The sequence below is a fragment of the Amblyomma maculatum genome, chromosome 11 (assembly GCF_055883805.1).
Source record: "Amblyomma maculatum isolate TAMU_Amacu chromosome 11, ASM5588380v1, whole genome shotgun sequence".
In the NCBI taxonomy this organism is placed as follows: domain Eukaryota; kingdom Metazoa; phylum Arthropoda; class Arachnida; order Ixodida; family Ixodidae; genus Amblyomma; species Amblyomma maculatum.
The window spans coordinates 31,592,831-31,614,086 of NC_139354.1; the positions used below are offsets into that span (position 1 = coordinate 31,592,831).

General features: G+C 43.4%; 1 protein-coding gene across 1 annotated transcript; it reads left to right on the forward strand.

The window, feature by feature from the left end:
* Positions 1-576: 576 nt before the first annotated feature.
* Positions 577-21,085, forward strand: LOC146173380 (venom metalloproteinase antarease-like TpachMP_A). Its single transcript, XM_084584715.1, has 12 exons — positions 577-666; positions 1,795-1,930; positions 3,314-3,349; positions 5,857-5,975; positions 8,982-9,053; positions 12,158-12,288; positions 12,975-13,024; positions 16,272-16,380; positions 17,146-17,286; positions 18,274-18,424; positions 19,763-19,888; positions 20,910-21,085. The coding sequence occupies exons 2-12, from the start codon at positions 1,882-1,884 to the stop codon at positions 20,934-20,936; spliced, it is 1,011 nt and encodes a 336-aa protein (XP_084440841.1). The 5' UTR covers positions 577-666; positions 1,795-1,881; the 3' UTR covers positions 20,937-21,085.
* The last annotated feature ends 171 nt before the right edge of the window (positions 21,086-21,256 follow it).

Sequence of the window (21,256 nt, forward strand, 5' to 3'; positions counted from 1 at the left end):
CGTTTAGTTATAGGTAATCAAGGAATTGCCCAAGATTTCCTCACAGTCTATCCCCAAGTGTTCGAAAGTCGGCAAGACAGCTCTGAAAAGGTCGTGTTCATCACAGATGGATACGTGCTTAACATAAGGAAAGCTTTCGTTCTAGCCGAAAGAATCTTACTTCGAGACGTAACGGAAGATGGAATTATCGAACGCTATGTAAGTACCATTTTCTGCTAAATACAGCGCTCGCATACCCCTTATGCAACTCAATACCATGTCCTTTTCATGTGCGAAATCGTTGTAGCAGCTACGAAAGAAAAACTATTACTTGATGAGCTACTTTTCGTGTGATTACAGGGCGCAGCAAACTTAGTGAATGACCTTCACTTACAATGCTCTAACAAATTTATATTCATTTAACGTAATCTCCCATGCTCCATTCTTTACCTTTCCGAGTTTCGCTTTTGTCTATCAGGAAAGAAGGAGGCACGAAAACTAGAGCACCTTATTCGGGCTCTCGTCTCATAACCTACTTTAAAAGAACGATCCTCGCTGCCCTAACCAACAAACAATCTTGGCTTCTTCCAGGTTGAGGGTGCGTACTACGAACGACATCTGTTCGAGGACTCAAATAGCCGAGCGTCGCTGCTCTTGCAACCACAAGGACCCTCCGGATACATAATTGTGAGCAAGCCTTTGTTTCATCCAGAGGAGTGCATGTAACTCCTGCCATCTTAGAAGTGCTTTTCATTTGTGGGGTGTAAAATCGAGAAATAATTACTTTAGAGCAGCAGCGATGACCCGGAAAGTAAACATCGTCACAACAAGCAAGCGCGGCTAAACACGTGACGGTTATTTCTCTAAGCATGATCTCATTTCAACAGCATAAATTGCACACAGCGGGAAAATTTCTTTGCTTACGATAGCTTACAACTTTCAGTATTAGCCGAATCATCTTAGCTATATCCCACGCCCGTAACGTAACGATCCCAGGCGCTGCACTCAGCGGTAAAATTTAATTTCTTCTTTCTTTTCTCTGACTTTGCTTGAAGCGTACTTCTTCACTTCCGTAACACTATGACATGTCCTATTATTGCGCCTCATATTACGGGGGAAGTTTGAACAGAAACTTCCGAAGCATAAAAATATTACCATGTCTTTAAGTAAAGGTCCATCGTTCGTGCCGTTTTATTGTTGTCTAGTTTTTATTTCAACTTTTTAAAGAATCTCGTCAAATCTTGGAGCAGCGCTACAGTGTGGTAGCTCTCCTTCGCTGGTAGCTATCAGACTGTGCATACTTTAGCAGGCTGTCGCGGCGGCAAGTGTAAAGCCATATAAGGCTTGAAAGAGGGATAGAAATCGCAGAAAATCATGAATCTTCCTACAGACGTGCACACGCGTCAGCTGACGGAGCAGATACTACGTCGTATTTTCGTGAGTGGCGCTACGTTTATTCCCCGTCAACACAGGATGAGACCGTGATCAATATCATAAAGCTGAAACGACGCTAAAATAGATAATATAAAATACAACAGGGCCACATCTTTTAAAGTTCATTTTTTTCTTTTTAACTTATCTTTCTTGCCGCTGACGGTAAAAAAATGCTGCCTTCAGCAAAGGTAACTCTTTTTGTTTTTGAGGCTACCAACCATGAGGCTATTTTGTTTTCGGTTTAGTGAAATGCAACACAATAATTCTTGGAAAATTTTGGTTGATGACCCGTGCAGCCCTCGTGCAATATAAATTTTCTTTTCTGTACATGACTGCATTATTATATTGAAAAAAATACCTAAAATTACTGTACTTCTACAGAAAGGACTGCTGAATTTCACTCATCAAATTGAGCCACTCTGGAGTTCAGAAAGGTCATCATCAAGCAGTAGGGCTCACAAAATATCGATGATCCCCACCAGGTCCGGAAGCTGTGGAACTGAAGACGTAGCTTTAGGTACGTCTGGAGTAGATTTCTTCTCTGGGGAGCCAAAAAACTACCTTTTCGGGTCAAAAGCTAAACTGCAGTGAAAGCGTTGGGTTTCTCAACTCACGGAGCATCATCTCTTACATCGTTCTTGAGAGCTTACAACCACCATCGACTTTCGTCCATACTGATATCATCCAAAACCATTGGTACACTTTTCCCTGGGAAGGCAACGAAACAATTTCAGGAATCATTAGTCTGTGCAATCATGTAACGCTTGAAGCACTAAGCAACCGGCAAACGTGAAATTTTGTTCAAATAATCTTTGATAATGCAAGCGCGCCCACCATTCTGAACAGCTTCATCATCAGCTTCATGGTGCATCAGGTTGCATATACTTAAACTTCAGGGGCCACTTAGTACAAAGATCATTCTTCTTCCAGCCGTATCAGTAAAGAAGGACAGCTTGAAACGCAGACCACTAACTTCACTATTATCTCTAAGTAAATCTAAAAGTTTTCTTAACTTCCTCGGAATATTTATTAAGAGGGCATGATTTCAAAATAATATATAATCACTTCTTTATAAAACATTTTCGTGTTTCGTATAAAAGACGCTTATATTTATTCGTGAGAAAAATATTTTTAAAGTGCGTAGGCAAAATGTGGTAGAACGGTATCGAGTATGCTATCCTATACTTTCAGTGACCGTATATTTTCACTCAAAGTGGGCTTTCATCAGCTACAAGCCGGTAAAGAAGTAACGAGTGCTCTCACAGCCGATTATTTTCGAAGGTGGGCTGCGTGCATCGGCAAAGTTTATCACGCAGATCTTACAAGTTAGGTTGCATAATTATTCAGTTCTATATACGGTGACCACGATGTGCACTTCACGTCTTTAAATGGGCGATGATAAAAATCGCTCTGTGTTGTCGTCCTTTCTTCCACGTCCCGTCTGTCGCGCTGCTGTTATGGATCACCGTGCACACCAACTCGCCCAACGACTGGTATTGTCGAAAAATATATAAATTGCTGTTCTGCTAGCCTTGAGCTCGACCTTGCATCCCGCACAAGTATTACCATAGTCACGAACAGCTAAACTATTGTAAGATGGGGGTTTATTGAGTAGATCAGCAGGACTCGGTCAACAGGACTGGGCAGGTCAGCGGCGAACACAGCGGCAGCAAACACAGTCAGGTGCAACACGCGCAGCGATCACGATGTCACTGCCTGGAATGTTTCTCGTGCACTACTTCCTCTTCACACTATATATTTAATAAAGAACAAATATTGAGATTTTTTCTCCCTTTAGTCAAAAGGATACATTTATATAAGAGAATGTCCTTGAAATCGTTTTTACCAGGTTGTTGTTACCCAATACTATGTTCATAGATATAAACAATCTGTGTTTCAGAAAACACGCCACAAGAAGCCGAAGCTCGCAAAGGAGGTGAGCAAACCTCAATTATAAGATTCAGTTCAAAATTAAGATATGTGAAGCCGACTAGTCTCAATCTAGAGTCGTTTCATATCTATTAGTGGCAACGATCGGACTCGAGCTTTTAAAGGCACGATCCATTACCCGCAGTAGACTGTGAGCCTAAACATGGCTGATGTCCGTCAATGTCACTGATGGAAACAGCCAGGAGAAAAAGATGAGAGGAGAGAGATGCGCGGCGATAACAGTAGAGAAGGAAAAAGTGTGGGGAAACATAGAGGAATGCGGTCACCCACACAGACATCGCAATCAGAATAGAGGTTGGAGGGACACTTAAGCTCGCCATTAAAGATATCACGCAACACCCTTAACGACTGCCGTCTGCCGTCTTCCCCTGGGGATAATTGTTTGAGTACATGCACTTCACAACCCTTATAAACTAATCTTTTAATGCTTCCTTGTAAACTAGCAAGCCCACACTTGTAAGCTACTAGACTATATGAATGTCAATTCAACATAAATATTAAGCATGGCCTCAAGAAAGTTGCAACAACGTACCTTCGTGACTTAAGGCCAGCCTGTCTATCTCGGTATCCAAGAGTTCTGGAGGGCTGCATTCCGATCTGATCCCATCATCTTGAAGGAGAAGCGCGGGTTGGTGGTTTCTGCCACATAATCTACGTCACATGACATCAGACGACCCTACGACCAATCAGCGCCCGACCATACCAGCAACAAGCTACCGTCTGCCAGCGCCATGCCTGTGATCTTTCGCTCACAATGCCGATGCCGGATATTCTGGGGAATGGTGCATTTAATGCTCTCGCCTAAAGGGCAGAACACCCGAGCGCAGAGACTTCCTCCCTTATCGTTCTTGTGCATCGATGTCGACGCTGCGTCTTTCTCGCGAGTATAGGCAAATAGATATATGATGATTATAGCTCACTCTAGGCTTGCAAGATTTTGCCGCCTAACGAGGGCCGCAAGACGTTTGGCTTGGTTTATTGAGTTTAACGTCCTAAAGCCTCTAAATCAATGAAAGATGCCATAGTGGACGGCTTCCAAATTTTCCACCACCAGGGGCTCATCTAAGTGCACATCGCACAGCACACGGACGCCTTTTTCTTTTTTTCGCTTCCACCGAAAGTTGGTGCCGCGGCCAGGATTCGGTCCCGCATTCTGAGAAACAGTAGTCAAGCGTCCTAACCACTGCACTACCCTGGCGGGCTGCCGCAAGGTGCCTATAGGTGGTGTGTAAAACGACGGCCACGCCGCTGGCGGCGGAGTTATTAAGTACATCCGGGAGTGGAGCCGGCTGCTTCATCTGCTCGCCGTGTGTTTCTACGAAGTCATCGCTTCATGAATTCGTTTTCCCACAGAGCTTGAATTGTTGCGTAAACAGCATCTACTGCCAGTGCATTTTGGCACAAACTTCGGGGCATCTCCAGGAATAGTTTTTCCCTTGTGAAGAGGATGAAACTCTAAATAAGCCGCCCCGTACATTGCATTTACCCGTCCTAGCTAGCTCAGCGAGAAACGCGAAAGGAATCGCACTGTTCGAGCTCGTTTCGCGTTAACTTGTGATTCCCGACTTATATTTCGCATGGATATATCTACAACAATATCGACGGGTGAAATGAATTTTTTTGTGTGCGCTGCCTTCTGAGTTTAGGTACACGCAACAAAATATTTTGGTTACTGCCTCATCGCTCATTAGTTCACTTGTTTAGAGCAGTGCTGGACTTTTTTCAACTCCTAATTTCTTAAATAATTTAATAGGTCCTGAGCGCAAAGTAGATATGGATATAATACATATAGGTACATATAGGTTTGAGAGTAATGGCTGAATAGAACTAGACTTCAAGGTTACAAAAGGAACACGGTAATATACAATCTAATAACAAAAGGAAAGAATAATGCAAAAATGGGGGGGGGGTGTACAGGGGGGGGGGGGGCAGTTGTGAAACAAAACGAGACATGCACAGGTTACAGAGAGAACACAACAATATACAACCTAAAAAAATATGGCAATGCGCAGTGACGAAAAATATGTCGCTGGGGTTACGAAAAGAGATTTATCAGCTTGTCGCTTGGAGCAGCTGTGGATCCGTAGTGCTACGGGTGATGTAGAGACCGGGGGCGATGGGAGTCTCGACGTCGGTGCAGACAACGCAAAGGTGTTTTCGTCACCAATCGAGAAGCCGATCAGTGGAGTAGCGAGGCCGGGGTGGGGCAGGCAACGAGAGAGGAGTCACCGACAACGCGTGGCCAGCACACCAAATGTCGGAACTGCGGTCTCTAACAACGCCCGTTCTAATGGGCCTGTATAGGAACACACGAAGCGTAAGCGTGAAGCAGCTCCCAGAAACAACTAGTCGCCGGCTCGCGCCCACTCTTTATCTAGACCAATGCCTATATGCAATATCAGTGTTTTTGTTTTTCTTTGCTGAAGTCATCGTCATTCAATTATGCATGACAAAATTCTGTGTAAGATTCATTGTCTTTTGTTGTTTTTGCAGACGCCAAACGTCCAAATTACGTGCTTGAGTTGTACTTCCTGAGTGACTACAATCACACCGTCTACTTCAACAATGAAACGGAGGACCGAGTCGCTTATGTTACAGTGTTCATGCATTCCGTGAGTGTTAACGGGAGATGTTTGGAGTGAACTTCCAGGCAAAAAAGCTTCACCTCCTACAGAAATGTAGAGAAAGAAGTGTGTAAAGCTGACTGATAACCTGAGTTAACTATACACAAGACCTTTTTCTGAATGCCGTCTTGATTGGTTATTTCATTTCGTCGTTCCTGCCTGATCTCTTAGTATACGTTCATATTAATCCTATTCATAACAAGATATTTGACAGTGAAGGGCCATTTGTAAAATTGTAGCACTGATCTTCAATGTTAATGAAAACAACCTCTCATTTAAGCGACAACAATCTTAACTTACGATGGTAGCATCTCGGCCGTCATGGCAGGCAGTGACTTCACTTACCGAACCAGCGGCCTATAAAAATATAATTCAGCGTTAACATTATAATTCAAAGGTTATCTAAAACAAGGATGCCTTCTTGAATCGCAGCTTTTATTCAGCTTGTTTAATTTGAACTTTCGAAACGACCTTTGCTCGGTATGATATCATACTTACAATAATATAGGCCTTTTTATGTTTTCTTTACATGGGTTTTATGCGATGTAGCTGCTCGCTTTTTTGTACTTCTTGGTTAGTGACGCTCAGCGCAAATATCTGATAGAAATGCTTGTCCTCCATCGATTTACCGAACCTAGCTGTTCTCTCCTCGCCCGCCATTAGGAGGAAAGATTCGTTTGCAAACAGTTAAATGCAGCGTGCAAGTGGTTGAATTAAACACGCACGCACAGTCCAGCTACACACAGTGTGATTTACAAACAGCGCTTCGTCCTATAAATACTTCTGCGCTGGAGGTATGCAAGCTCTGCACCGGTCAAAAACACTGTATTATGCAAACTTTCACACACTAATGGCTGAGCTTGAGTAAGCAATTGCCATTTACTAGCAAATAGCCGATAAGCGTTTATAGCTTGTTATAAAAGAGACGAACGACCACTATTTAGACGTGAAATTTCAAAGCTGTGGTGGCTTATGCAGACAACATGCACGTCTATACCGCAGCTACAGCACAAAAAGTGTTCAAAGCATAAAAGAAACCATCATGTCCAATCTAATGCAGAAAGACTGTGCAGAACATCAAGGTTTTTGAGTGAACCCTATCCAAAACCGTTCCACGCTTGATTTTTCGCTCTGCGCTTGACTCATTGCGGGTAAATGTATCTGTGACCTACCGGCTGCGACCTTAGAGTGCAGATTCACTGTGTAACCCTGTCTGGCGGCTACTCATTGTTTTTGGTGTTTGCGGCTTGTGGTGGTCGCGAAAGGAAGCGATTTTCAGAAGGTTCACCCCGCAGTGTCTTTTGCGCCGTTGTCTGCCAACATCCGCTAAAAATATTTAGGTCTGCTTCTGGCCCGCCTTCAAAGGTATGGCACGATAGCTATAATGGAGCCCGTTTTTCAGCTCCTCTTTCAATCCTAATTCACATACATGTCTCTTTCTTCTATACCTATTCACATCTTTTTTTCTTTTCATTTGTACCTCTATTACACTACAGGTAAGCACTATCATACAGTCGTAAGCTGCACACTGTATAAAAGACCACCCAACAAAGATGTAAAGCCCCACTACAATTCTATTAACTAATCCATGAATTCTGCCTCTTAACTGAAACATACTTGTCATAACGTTGTAACTAGTATTATAGGGAAAGACCACTCGACATTTATTAAAGCCGTCATTTAGCCCAAAAGATGGCGTATCTGACGCCGCATCTCGAACTTATATCTCAGATGGACTACACTGGTTGTGCAGTTCCAGCCAGGCCGGCCATGTCATGTGATCTCGTGACGTCACACAACTCGCCAATCAATCAGCGCACGACCTTATAATCTGCCAACTACCACCTACCAAATGAATGCTTGTGATTTTTCTGTTGAAACCTTAACGCCGACAGGGCTGCCACTAACGGTAATATAGAAGCTTTAACACTGTCATTTTAAAACAATGACGCCTTAGTGCAATAGCGTTAAATGTCCAGTGCTCTGGGAAATTTGACGCCAGCGTTAGGAGCAAAATGGAGAGACGATTTGGCTATGCCAAGCAACGTAGTCACTCGCGAGAACGTAAGCTCAACTGTCCGTTCATATTTAAGGCTTTTCCGAACAACTATTGATTGTTGGCGACCGCAGCCAACCAAAATATCAAGGATGAACCGAATCTATTATGGGGCTCACTAAGTCGGGCTTCAACGTAGGTCAACTCAATCTTCAAAATGTGCGAAATCAATTTCGGGGACGGGCCATCCAAATTTGCGTATGCACCGAGACAAATTTTGGAATGGGAAACGGCAGTGTCGAGAAGGCTCCAAATCCAATTTCAAGCACGGTCCACCCCAAACATCCGGTGAGCCCAACTAGACTTACGAAACCTCAATCAAAACCAAGGTCATCCCAAGGTCAAATTTTAAACATACCTAATGCAGCGTTAGCATGCATTGACACTATATGCTAAAGGATCATTGCCTGTTGAGTTGCCCTATGCCTATACATGGCATGTGCAGGACATGTAGTGCGAAGACAGGCTAACCGATGGTCGCTTAGGGTAACAAGCTGCATTCCAGGGGAAGAAAAGCGTAGCAAGGGGCAGCAGAAAGTTAGGTGGGAGGATGAGGTTAAGAAGTTCGCAGGGGTCAAGTGGATGCAGCTAGCACAGAACAGGGTTAAGTGGAGAAATATGGGAGAGGCCTTCGCTCTGCAGTGGTTATAGTCAAGGCATGTGATGATGATGATGATGACGATGATTATGATGATGATGATGATGCCTATACAAATTAGTGTCGGCAACGCCAACACTCATCCGGTGTCCCGGTCAACGGGATCCAACAACACTGTGCCGTCATAACATTAATGGAGGAGATTTAGGGCCCCTCCAGTCTATGAAAAGGGACTGGGATTAGCTGAAGCTCTCCTTCTTTTGCTAAAATTGCACTAGCGCTTTGTGATAAAGAAGTGGAAAGTGCAACATCAGTATTTAGTGCCGCCTCTAATTCACAGGTTAGTCTTCGCCTTGGCCAGCTTGATCCTCCTATCTCGGTGGTAATGACTGCGATCCAAGGAAGTTTCACGGTAAGTTGGATAGCGCAAAATTTTAGTACAACGAAACTTCCACGGTTCCGTGCTTGGCGGAGTAATGAATCGAGCTCGAGCACACGCGTAACGCTAGCAGGAAAATCGCCTCGACGTGTCTACGCCGCTTTAAGTGGTTCGCACGCGGCCTTTTGCGTAACGAACGTTTAAATATGGCGATCAACATCAAACCCAGACCATGCCCGCTTGAGCCGAACTGATTGATTGATTTATACGGATTGATTTATAGGAAGGGAAAGGCGCGGCAACTCTCACATTTGTTTTCTGTGCACACCTCAACCGCGCCGTAAGGGAAGGGAGGAAGGTGGGAGTGAAGGTGGAAGAGAGAAAAAGGAGCCATAGTGGAGGGCTACGGAGCAATTTCGACCACCTGGGTATCCGTGCGCTGACATCGCACAGCACACGGACGCCTCTTCGTTTCGCCTCCATCGAAACGCAGCCGCCGCGCAAAACTAAAAGCCCTAACTAAAGTTTGGGCAAAACTAAAAGCCCGAACTTAGGTTTGGTCTTGGTGCTAAAGGGACGCTTCCCAATATGATTCTGTAGCGCCTGAAATCACAGAGACCTCGCAAAGGAGGTCAGCACACCATAAACGCCCCCCGCTGCTTCTCTTGTAGGCGCCCACTGTCGAAGGCCATTTCACTTTGCCTTGGATAGAGGGTCACTACTGCATTTGCCGTTTTAAAAAATATATCTGAATCACGAGGCTGCGACGCGATGCGAAAGCGATCTTACTGCGCACTATCACTGCCTGCCTAGGCGTTTCGAGCAACCGATGTCACAAGAAAGTTTCTACGGCTTCAGCACTTGCTATAACTTCTTGAGTTGCTGCAGTTTCGACATGCGTTCGATATGCATCCCCGATTATCACACTTCCTGGCAAAATGAGGCCTCTCGTCACGCTGCAAATATTTTGCGATTGCTCATAGCGTTGCTGTAACAGGTTTTGAGCTTTGTTACTGTTTTTTGCCCGATTCCATAATTTTATTGGGTGATTTATAGTCAGTATTTATTTGCGTACACATAGCGTAGCCTCAACTTTAAGGTTATTACAGGAGAGGAAGTATCAGCAAGAAATACTTTTAGACACTGATTTCCCACTAATAAAATGAATACATGATCAGAGCACTAGCGCCGAATCAGGAACAAAAAAATAACGTAATTTTGAAGGCAAAAAGTGTGATCTATTTGTAATTCTCTTGTTTCTCCTAAACATTTCTATAAAAGTTGTTCAATTTCTTTCACATATTGTGCTGTTACAGTGCACTCTACAAGGCGGCTCCACCAATTCATGCAAGCAGGAAAAAGTATTGGATAGCTTCCAAGCGTCTTCTTTAAAGATGTATTGCAACACTGTAGTTTAGACATATTCTGGGCTTTAGAGGAGGATCATTTTATGCCGCAGCGTCTCTCATAGTTTTAATCGATTTGGGACGCGAAACCCCATTAACCAAATCAAACCATTGTAGACAGTTTTTTGTTTATTTATGAGGCTTCTCGTTATATTTTAAAAACTGAGTCATTGTTTTTATCAATGTGTTTCTAGCAAGGAGTCAGGTCTGCTATAAAGCATGCGCATAAACCCGCTGCGGTTACCTGGTTGTTCGAGCTTGCCTCATAAATATACTGGGTGAGGGCTCCAAACCTAAGAGCCATAATCCAAAACGGGGAGCATAAATGTCTTGTTTGCCATTAGTCTTGTATGGTTAGGTGCATGCTGTAATTTAATTTTTAATCACGTAATTTTTGATACGCCTTAGATCAAACCTTCTCCACGCAAAACTGTTTCGAAAATTCAACGCACGTTAAAGATCCCCAGGTGGTCGAAATTACTCCGTAGCCCTCCACTACGGCTCCTCTTTCTCTCTTTCCACTTTCATTCCCACCTTCCTCCCTTCCCTTACGGCGCGGTTCGGGTGTCCACAGAGCAATGTGACAGTTACTGCGCCTTTCCCTTCCTGTGAACCAAATTACATAATTACATTACAAGTTATATAATGAACCGCATTTTTGACGGAGTGGTACGTACCTTGAATTTCTTCACCAGATGGTGAAGCTGCATTTACAAACATTATTCAACATAATATTTCGCTGAAGAGTTTTTGCGTTATGGCATAGAATTACTGTATAATTAGGACGCAAACAAATTGATATAATGAATGATCTTTTTAACTATTTACAGAATTGTTCTTAAATTGTATTAAGGTACGTCTGGGCGGTCTATGCGGATGGGTTTTATCGCAAGCTCGATATCATTTAGGTGGTAGGCATTGATTGGATGAGTAATTAACTAGACAAATTAACAAATCTGTACCTACTTATTTTAAACGAATGATATAGTGCAAAAATGAGGGCAAAAACATCGTCAGTGAACCCTGTTTTTGAACACATTCGGCAGTTGTGTTAAAAAAAAATGTAATGTAAAAAATGAACATTTGAAACTGTTGCTTTGGATTTTCCGCATATCTTGATTATACTATAAGGTTATTGCGCATGACAATGCAGGCAGCGATGTTAACCTTTTCTACATCATCAAATACACAAGAAGCTCCTGTACTATAAGGAACGCGAAGAACCCAATCTTCTGAATGTGCATTGTCGGAAAGCCAACTCAAAGAGCATTCAAATGCGCATCCGTATACGTTTAATATTTGGAGCCGCAAATACGTTTAGCAAAACCTAAACTGCACTCGCCTGAGATGTTAACGACTTTCAGTTCCGCAAAACATAGCTGCCTCTTAAAAGAACAAAAAAAAAATCACTACTTAGTATATTCAGCTAATCATTAAGCTCTGTGGCATAGAAGATTTTCGCATTCCTGTATATCCAACTGCCCCGACTGTACACATGCTGTGTTTAAAAAGCGTTTGACAACACTTAGAAGCTCACCTTGTATGATATTTTGGTATATTTGCGGCATTGGTATAATTTTTCAGACGTTTTGCCTCCATGCAATGTTGAAATGCTTAATTTTTAAAAAAGGCTACTAAAACTGTTTGGCGGTATTTTCGCTATCAAGCTACAGTTATACTAGAATCTGTAATGGTAATCCTTGTTTCCTGACAATAAATTCATGTTTCCAGTACAACGAACCTTACGTAGACCTTTACACGGAAGGCGAACTCATCGGAAGTAGCAGTCTGGATAAGTTAGAAAGACACTTTGGCAGCGACCAACTTATGAACAAAGCAGACATCGTCTTCATGGCAACTGGGTAAGGGTATCCTACCTTCCTAACAATTTTATTTCCATCTTTGTTCTGCCCCTTCTATTCAGACTGTCCTGCTCACCCTGCCAGTCTAAATCAATGCCTCTTCTCCTGTCCCGGTGTCCAATAAGTTCCTTACATCCCCTCTAATATATGACTGTCGTTGCCAAAACTGGAAGGCCAGCTTGACTTGGTCAACCAATCGTAAGATATGTAGAGCGCTTAATCTGGTTTCTTAAAGTCTCTCTATCTATCTATCTATCTATCTATCTATCTATCTATCTATCTATCTATCTATCTATCTATCTATCTATCTATCTATCTATCTATCTATCTATCTATCTATCTATCTATCTATCTATCTATCTATCTATCTATCTATCTATCTATCTATCTATCTATCTATCTATCTATCTATCTATCTATCTATCTAATCTATCTATCTATCTATCTCTTTCTAATTTACATGTCAATGTGCTACATAAGAACTGATGTAAGTCACGATTCAATGGCTAGATGACTAGGGCATTCATATGACATCTCCGATTAGGCAACTGAATAAGGCGCCTAAATCGACGTCAAAATTATCTCTTCGAAATAAGTAGAAATATTAACTGCGCTAAACATCTTTGTGTGCGCGCATCTCAACGTAGATGATTGCGGCATTGACATCTTCTCTGTATCCCTTACAGGCGGGAACTGATCAGGTTGGTCCCAGGAGGGAAAAGCTCAACCTTAGCAGGTACTCCTTTTTTCTACACGTACAACCGCGGAGAATTATGGCATGTTGCGATGCTTCCGACGCATATAGCTATGCATAGTTTTTGTCGCGGACACAGAGCGAAGCAGAAGGTGGAGCATTTATTAAACGTTTTGGTTTGGTTTGTGGGGTTTAACGTCCCAAAGCAACTCAGGCTATGACAGACGCGGTAGTAAAGGACTCCGGAAATTTCGACCGCCTGGGGTTCTTTAACGTGCACTGACATCGCACAGCACACGGGCGCCTTGTTTCGCCTCCATCGAAAAGCTGTCGCCGAGGCCGGGATTCGATCCCGCGTCCTTGGGAACAGTAGTCGAGCGCTGTAACCACTGCGCCACCCCCGGCGGGGTATTTATTAAACGTGTAGAGCGCAGGGGGCCGTCTGCTTCTGAGCGGTCTAGTAGCGCTGGCTTAGCATTAGTGGAGGCAAAAATCCTTCTTACCGTCAAGGAATTCGGGACACTGAAAGTGCATTATAATACGCACGAAGTGACTCAGAAGCCCTGGGCTTTGCACTTTTCACAAAGACGGCAGTAGAGCTGCTTTGAAACCGATCGCGGATCATTAAAGCCCTAGCAGAAGAGATCAGTGCTGATATGCAACTGATTCGCATGAACGATATTGGCTGCGGAAAGGTATAAATGACATTTTACCTGTATAAAAAGTTTAATTGTTCTCTGTTCATGTCTTTTATTCCTTTCGAATCGCTATAGTACACAACAAGCACTCCTGCCATAAACACTTCGTCACCTAACCTAACCAACACATGACTGCTTTGTTGCTGTTAGACACGTACGCAGAGCTTCCGTCGAAAATCCCGCTGATAGCTCTTTGACGTCGTGAGACATGCCGCCAGCTGTCAGTTAAACACCGCCACCAACATGTACGCAATGTTTGAAGCGGCGACAGCGAGTCACGCTTGGAAGCCGCCAGCGCCTAAAATACGTTTGTTCAACCACTGTCTAATCGGCGAAAAGTGCTCCCAGGTTCGCCGTAGTGGACCACTCTGAGAAGAGCTAGGTATCATGTGATTACAATCATCATGTCAGGCCTCGTCAAATAGAGGACGTCAACAACTTTAAAAGCGACGAGTTTAACTTCGCGCACAAAATGGTCCCGTTTGTGGTTGCTGTTCGGCTTCAGTGCTCGGCTGTGGCTGTTAGGTTAGGTTTATCCTCAATGGCCGCGAGAGTATACATGGGGAGAATGGACCTATTAAGGTTGTTCTGTGATAGTTTCTAGCCTGGATGGCCAAGCTGGCACGTTGCGCGTTTTGTGCTCCTACGCACCCTTAAGGTAGAAACGGTGTTGGGCGAGCAATTTTCGGATTGCGTGTCACCCGGACGGTTCCAGCTTTCAGACTAGCGCCCTCGGCACCACCTACTGTCCAGCAGCATTCTTTACCCGGCGCGCAACCCGTTTCAACCTCACCGCGACTATGCCATGAGATGAAAAACCGGTTGTATCGTGAGCCCTGCTACCAAAGGAATGGGTGCGACTGCATACAAAGCGCCACATTCAGTGAAGCATTGTAAACAAAACAGCATGCGTGGCGAACTTTTCAAACCTGGACTGTTCAGTGACGGCGAAAAAGCACTCGCCTCAAGCGTGACAGTAGACTCGTATACTTGTATACTTGTCAATGTGCTGTATACTTGTCAATGTGCTGGGGAGATAACGCATCTCTTAGGGAATTCGCCGTGAAGAGTTGTTATCGCCGTCGCCAACGAAGATATTCGAGGGCATTAGGAACGCGCTTTCGTCGAACTCGGACGGCTCTAAACAAACTCTCCGTGACACAACTGCCGCTTACACTTCGTCGGTTTGAATAATATGCGGTCAGAATTCAACCTGGAGGTAACTGCCGCTTGTCGCTGTTGCCCGCAGCGAATTTCACAGCCGTTATGCACACCCATGTTAGCAACGCGAGGTCAATATATTATAGTGCCGCCACACCCAAAATTTAAGCTTTGTTTCTCACTTTGGCATCACAGGCTGCAATGTTTAACCTAGCGAGATTGAGAAGTAGGGGCCTCAGACGTCGCCTAAAAGCAGCCAAAAGCTGCAATATGATCGCAATGCTAGTCCCGCATGCTCGTGTGAAAGTTCTAATTAAGGCAACATTTTTGCGGACTCCAGAACCGACTTGGCTTCAGTGATTTGAACTCTCTGGACAGGTGCCCAGCATCAGTGTTCAAGACGCAATAAAGGGATCGGACAATGACCTTTACAGGCTATTTTCCTTCTGTGATCCCCTCTCGCACGTGAGGCCTTGAGAAAAACAGGTGTGGGCAACGTGTGTCGTCAAATACTTGCTACACGCGCTGTTCTTCAGAAACTGTACGCAACATCGACGGCACACATCTCATTCTCAAGTTTAAGTTAAATGAACAGAGCTTGTACATGTACATATGGCGACGGTGTGTAGTGGGGTGTTAGCATGTGCGAAAATGAACTTACCAAGAGGCTCTTTTTTAACCTGACCCGTTCCCCTCGCAGAGGGTGTGGTCGATACTCGCCTCGTTGTTCTAATCCTGTAGATTATGTAAATAAACCCAGCCTTCATCACTCTCCCATCACTAAAATTCTTCAATTGACGGCCTTCTTGACCTAGGCAAAACAGCTCCTTTCTTGGCCGAGGATAGGTGTAGTGAAGCGGCAACCCTACCTCAAACACAAAGTGCGAGAAAGTTACTAGTTCGAGCATGGTGTTCCATCAGAGTTCCATGCCTGGTCCGAACAGCCTCCCGTCTCTTGAGAAAATTATTTGAATTTCGATACGTTTACTACTCAGAAAAGCGAGTGGCCAATTAACTAATTAAGGTTAGGTACTCGTTTTCAAAGCTCCTGCTGCTTTTATATTAATGAGGCTGAAAGAGACATCCGGCACCTTGCGGTTATGGACTGGTCTATCTACCATCACTGAAAGGTTGGTGCACTGCGGGATTAGAATAATTTTTAGCCTTACACTACTTCGTGAAAATTGAAACATTCCTAAATTATCAAATAAATCTACAAGCACCTAAATTTACATTGCGAGGTGAGGGTTGCGTATACACTGTACAAGCTTTACTTTCAGTTATTTTACTGTATAGGAGTGGTACATTTATGGCATGGATTATCATGTTTAATTCCGTTGCGCTCCGTTAACCCTCCCCTTCCTTTGAAGCTGCTCAAAACAGAACATAGACGATTGCCTCTTCAAAAAAAAAAAAAAACCAATGCGCAGGTCTCGCTAGCTTTGGAAAAGCTTGCAAGCCCCAAAAGGGCACAGTTGGTGAAGACAAGCCCGGAACATTCTCAGGAGTACACATAGCTGTCCACGAAATTGGACATCAGTGAGTATGCTAATACCCAAGAAGAAACACTTAAAATTTATCTTAGTTTCTACAACTGCATGCATGTCAAAAAGTTATAAAGAAACGTTCTGGGGACGTTTCGGCCGTTTTTGATATGTATGCGGCTTTGCGGACGAAACACGAGTTCTAATGCGACAGCTTTGAAGGCCCCGTTCTGCAAGAAAACGTGCGTCCGCGTTGCCGGCGTTGAAGTTGTCATCGTTCTGAGAGCACAATGACAAACCTACCTCTGGCAGGTGGTAGATCACGAGATTAAAGTTCTTGGCCCGGATGACAGGAGCTGCCTACTCAGGTAGTCCCTTCGAGGTGGGATAAATGAAACCCGCCACCTTTGGGTCCAGATGCAGACACGTTGATTCTTTTCAAAACAAGCACGATCGTGGGGATTGGCTAAAGCTAGATTTTATATCCATGTAGGATAGTTTTTAACATGCTCTAGGTAACAACCCTTAAATAGATATAAGTATATATGACATAATAGAAGGAGAACTTAATGATTAACAGAACAGCAGAAAGGGGAACCGCAAGGCGAGCCTCGTAATGGAGCCATTAATGCTGATGTTATAACCTTAAAGGCAGAGCTAAAAGGTCCATAAAGGTGTATTTTCGTCTCTAACTGTCTAAGATATGATGAGTTGCGCACATAAAAATATTAGACTACTTTTGCTGAACAGAAAAGAAAGTAGCCTGCCTTGTGTTGGTCACGAAATGGCACTGGCAATAATGGAAAACAATTCTTTGCAGACTGGGTGCTAACCACGACGGACAAAAACCAGCAGAAAACTGCTCCTCTAGCGACGGATACATAATGAGCAAGTATACCAAAGGAAAACGTATGATGACTTTTTCGGAATGCACCAAGAAGTCTATCGCTGACTTTCTGACGTAAGATCTCTAATAGAATAATATTTAGGAATGTTTACTCCTCTGTAAATATGTTTGTGCCATTTTTATGTAATATGTTAGATTTGTAAGAAATGGGTAAAGGGCTAGCGAGTAAACGATCATTGAAGGTTTTTTGGTTTTCCACGGGCGACACTACTGTGAGCTTTGAATAGTGGTCGACGCTGCTTGAATTTCATGTTTTGCTGCTTCTAAAGCAATCTAATGCACTGCCTGGACCGATGTTTTTCATCCCTTTTGGTGCTGACGTAATCCGCCACACAGTATGTGTCTGGTTCCACGTCGACACAATCACCACGTGCGTTGCCGTGGGATGGTCGCCGTGATGTCATCAATATACTCCTCCGCAATGTGAAAACAGATTTCATATTTGCTAGAGCATTGACGTAGAATTACCTCAACTGAAAAAAGTGCTACTAGGGGTACACAAAGCCTGATCTTAATCAGTTACTCTACGGCCGTTTCAAGACAAATGCTCCTCGTAATAATCATCCATTCGAGACCTTTTTTCATTTTTGCCGGAAGTGTCCAGCCTGTCCTGTCATTGTTTCTAATTTCATGTTGCCAGGTGACTGCCCACCGCCTTTGATTAAGCATACATCCCTTGGAATTGATTCTGTTAATATAACAGCATAATAGTCGTTGATCTTCGCACCACAATTTCCGCGTGAATAATATGAAACGAAATAAAATTTCATTTCTTGATGGGCTCATGCCAAAATATACAGCGGTAAGCTTCTTCATTGTCCGCACCAGTCCTAAAAAACTTGACCAGCAGAGTACAAACGGTCCACCAGCACCTCTGTAAGAGCAACACTCCCCATGTTGCCATGATGAGTCCCTGCGCTCTTAGCAAATTTCCACACTAATAACACCTTCCTCTTCATTCTGAGCAAAACCTAGCAATTATAACGTCATTAATATGGATCACACTGCAGCAGACTTATTAATGCTTTTGTGTTCCCAAAGGCGGCCTGACTCTTCCTGCCTGAAATCTCGGATGTCCTGCCGCATCATTTCCATGCCTAACGAGGCAGTGATGCTGGCGGGGGACTTCATTAACGGAGACGCCTACTGCAAGAAATACTATCCGAAATACAAGAAAGTGGCTTATATTAAGGTAAGACGATTATAAGCTATTGCTGAGGGTGTTAGAAAAGCAGCTGCGTTGAGTTTAGAGCTTAAAGTTCTGCAAGCGTATACAATTAGCTTTTATATTCTAATGAATGCACAAAGCGAAGCACACGGCCTTGCAGGCACAAAGCCGCAGGATGGGTTTAAGCTTGTGTATTTAGAGCTTGTCATATTTCTTCTATGTGCTGCTGTATCAACTCGGTATGTTTCCTTTGCAGCGCCTTTCAGATGTCAGTATGAGGACCTAATTTCCTCGGTATCAAACACGAGCCCTGTATATTCGCACAGTACCATTTTTTTTACCCCAGTGCGCAAAATGTACTGGTCAATTTATTCTTTGTTTTGTCCTTCCTTACTTATTCGCCCACTGTACGACTTAAGCCTAACAGTTTTCCGCGAGCTTAACTGATGCACTCGGTTAAGCACTGCAGCTTGAAGGTATGCGTGGCATGCAGCTTGGAAGCCAGTAGCAGCAGAGTTTGAATGCGACGGCCTGGCAACCAAGAATGGAACTGCCGCAGAGAGCAGGATGGTTGAACGCCATTAGCTCCAAGAAATAGGCGGCAGCGAGAAGGATTCTATGCTCCACTCGGCCGTTGCTGAGAGCAGGCCTTATTGGGAGACGCCGAGTTGACGTAAACCGAATCTCCTTGCAGCGAGTGTAGCCTAGTTGCATAACTTCAGTAAAGACACGGGAAGGAACTGAGTTTCTATTGCTGTTGTTGTTTTGGTTACTCCTTGCAATTACCGACTTTGAAGTTTCAGTCGTCGGGCACGTATGCGATTCTCTCTATCTTCTTTATCGACGTTAATTTGCTCCTACGTGCAATAAATGTGCATCGCAGAAAAAACGTTCCTACACTCCGGCCAAAGTCTCATGGAGAAAAACTGCCATTTTGGTGCCGTCTTGACATCTCCTTCAGGTTTGACCGAGTGAAAGCAAGAAAAGCGTTTTTTTTTTGTTTAACCTTCACTGCCACAGCTCCACGAAAAGGCAGTGAAGTCAGTCAAGTCTTAACAAGGTGTCATGAAACTTTCAATTGAGTATCACTATATTTTTCTCTCCCGATCAGGCAAGTTCCTGCCAAAATGTTCACGTTTCAATCTCTAAATGAGCAATAAAAGTTCCCAGATGAATGGACTTTCATTAATTGTTTCGCTTCTCATTTTTTGGTTGCATAAAAAGGCGCCATTCGCTTTCTACACTGGATTACGAAAGTTTCATTTTCAGTAATTCACAATTAAAGCCACTTAGCACCAATTATTTTAAACGATTTCGCTGAGGCAAAAACAATCTCTATGTTCTTCCTCGTTTCTTTGACAGGAGGAGTCAGATCTAAGTCAATGTCGATTTCGTTGCTTATTGTGGCCTGAAAATGGCAAAGAAGCCCAAAATGTGACCGCCTTGGCGATGGATGGGACACGCTGCAGCAGATCAGACCCAAGAAAGGTTCGTATGGCCTTTGCTTGCCCCGCGCAGAACCGGCCTGCGACACGCAATGGACGTTATTATTCATTTCGATTGCATTACACTCTCTATAAGGCCATCATGAAAGATGGCACATCGTACTGAGAACACGATAACTAATCAAATGCTTCACGAATTTAAATAAAGCAGCACACCATAAATGGCACAAAGAGAAGACACGCGCACATGAACACAACGCTAACTGAAGATTGTTGTTCTTCCCTTAGTTCTGCTGTATATTCATTCTCAATCAGAAAAAGAATAATACTAGAAGAAAAATCTGAAGAAAAGCCAAAAGAAAACAGAAACAAAAAGAGAAAAGGAAGATGGAAGAAAAAGGTGTATTAGAGCCTTTAGTTGTTAGTGAGCGCTGCGTGTGCGTGCATGCTTTCTCTTCTCTGGCCCACTTGTGGCATGCCGGTTCTTTTTTTTTTCTTTTACTGGTGTACAAAACTGGCCCTGCACCTTTCCCTAATATGTTTTATGGAGGTTAGAAATTATTTTTAGAGCTAACAACGTTGAAAGTCCCGGTGCTAACAACGCAACGAGGCCACCTGATCTTACGCCATTAAAAAAACAAGGTGTTGTGCTGTAAATTATGTGTGTTCAGTACAACAGATGATATCGGCATTAAGCTGTCTGTATACAACCATGCAAACAAAGTACGAAAAGTATTAGGGAAGATACGAAAACACCAAAATGTTTTGTAATATCTAAAACATAAGGAAGACACTACTGTTGCTGACCCCTGAAGAAGGCAAGTACGAAACAGAAGTCCCGCAGAAGCGGCGTTTTTTTTTTTTTTTTATTATATAAGGGATCGAAAATTTAAAAGCGATATTTTTACCTTTTTGTTTGTTTGCATGACTGCTTTTCTTGTGCACAGCCTTGCGATGATATGAGTGGTAAAATTTGTCCACAGATTAGGTGATGCTCTCATACCTGTGACAAAACTATAATCACAAAAAGTGTAGCCAAGCTGCTCATCGTTCTTTTCTTCCAGGTATGCAAGAACAGCATCTGCCAATGAGCAGGAATCATCGTTACCACATACAAAGACACCTTGCTTTATTTTGAAACTGCAGGTGTTTTCATCCCCGTATCCCATTAAACTTTCGTCTCAATATCCAATGCTTCCTTGTCTCTATCCTTTTCCTTCCCCTTTCAATAAATTTTCTTCACAACGAAGCTGTCTTTTACTTTTCACATTATTTGCTTTTAAACACATGGCCACGGCTAAAAAAATTGTAGTTGTTTCTGAACTCTGTTCCTGGTTGTCTACGACTAGAATGCTCAAACGACGCGATTTCACAACAGTGCGAAACCACTTTGTTATCTAACTGACCACAA

Coding starts and splice junctions, on each gene's coding strand:
- LOC146173380 (XM_084584715.1), top strand. CDS start 1,882: ATGATCCCCACCAGGTCCGGAAGCTGTGGAACTGAAGACGTAGCTTTA. Junction 1,931..3,313: donor AACTGAAGACGTAGCTTTAG/GTACGTCTGGAG, acceptor TCTGTGTTTCAG/AAAACACGCCACAAGAAGCC. Junction 5,976..8,981: donor TTACAGTGTTCATGCATTCC/GTGAGTGTTAAC, acceptor TCTAATTCACAG/GTTAGTCTTCGCCTTGGCCA.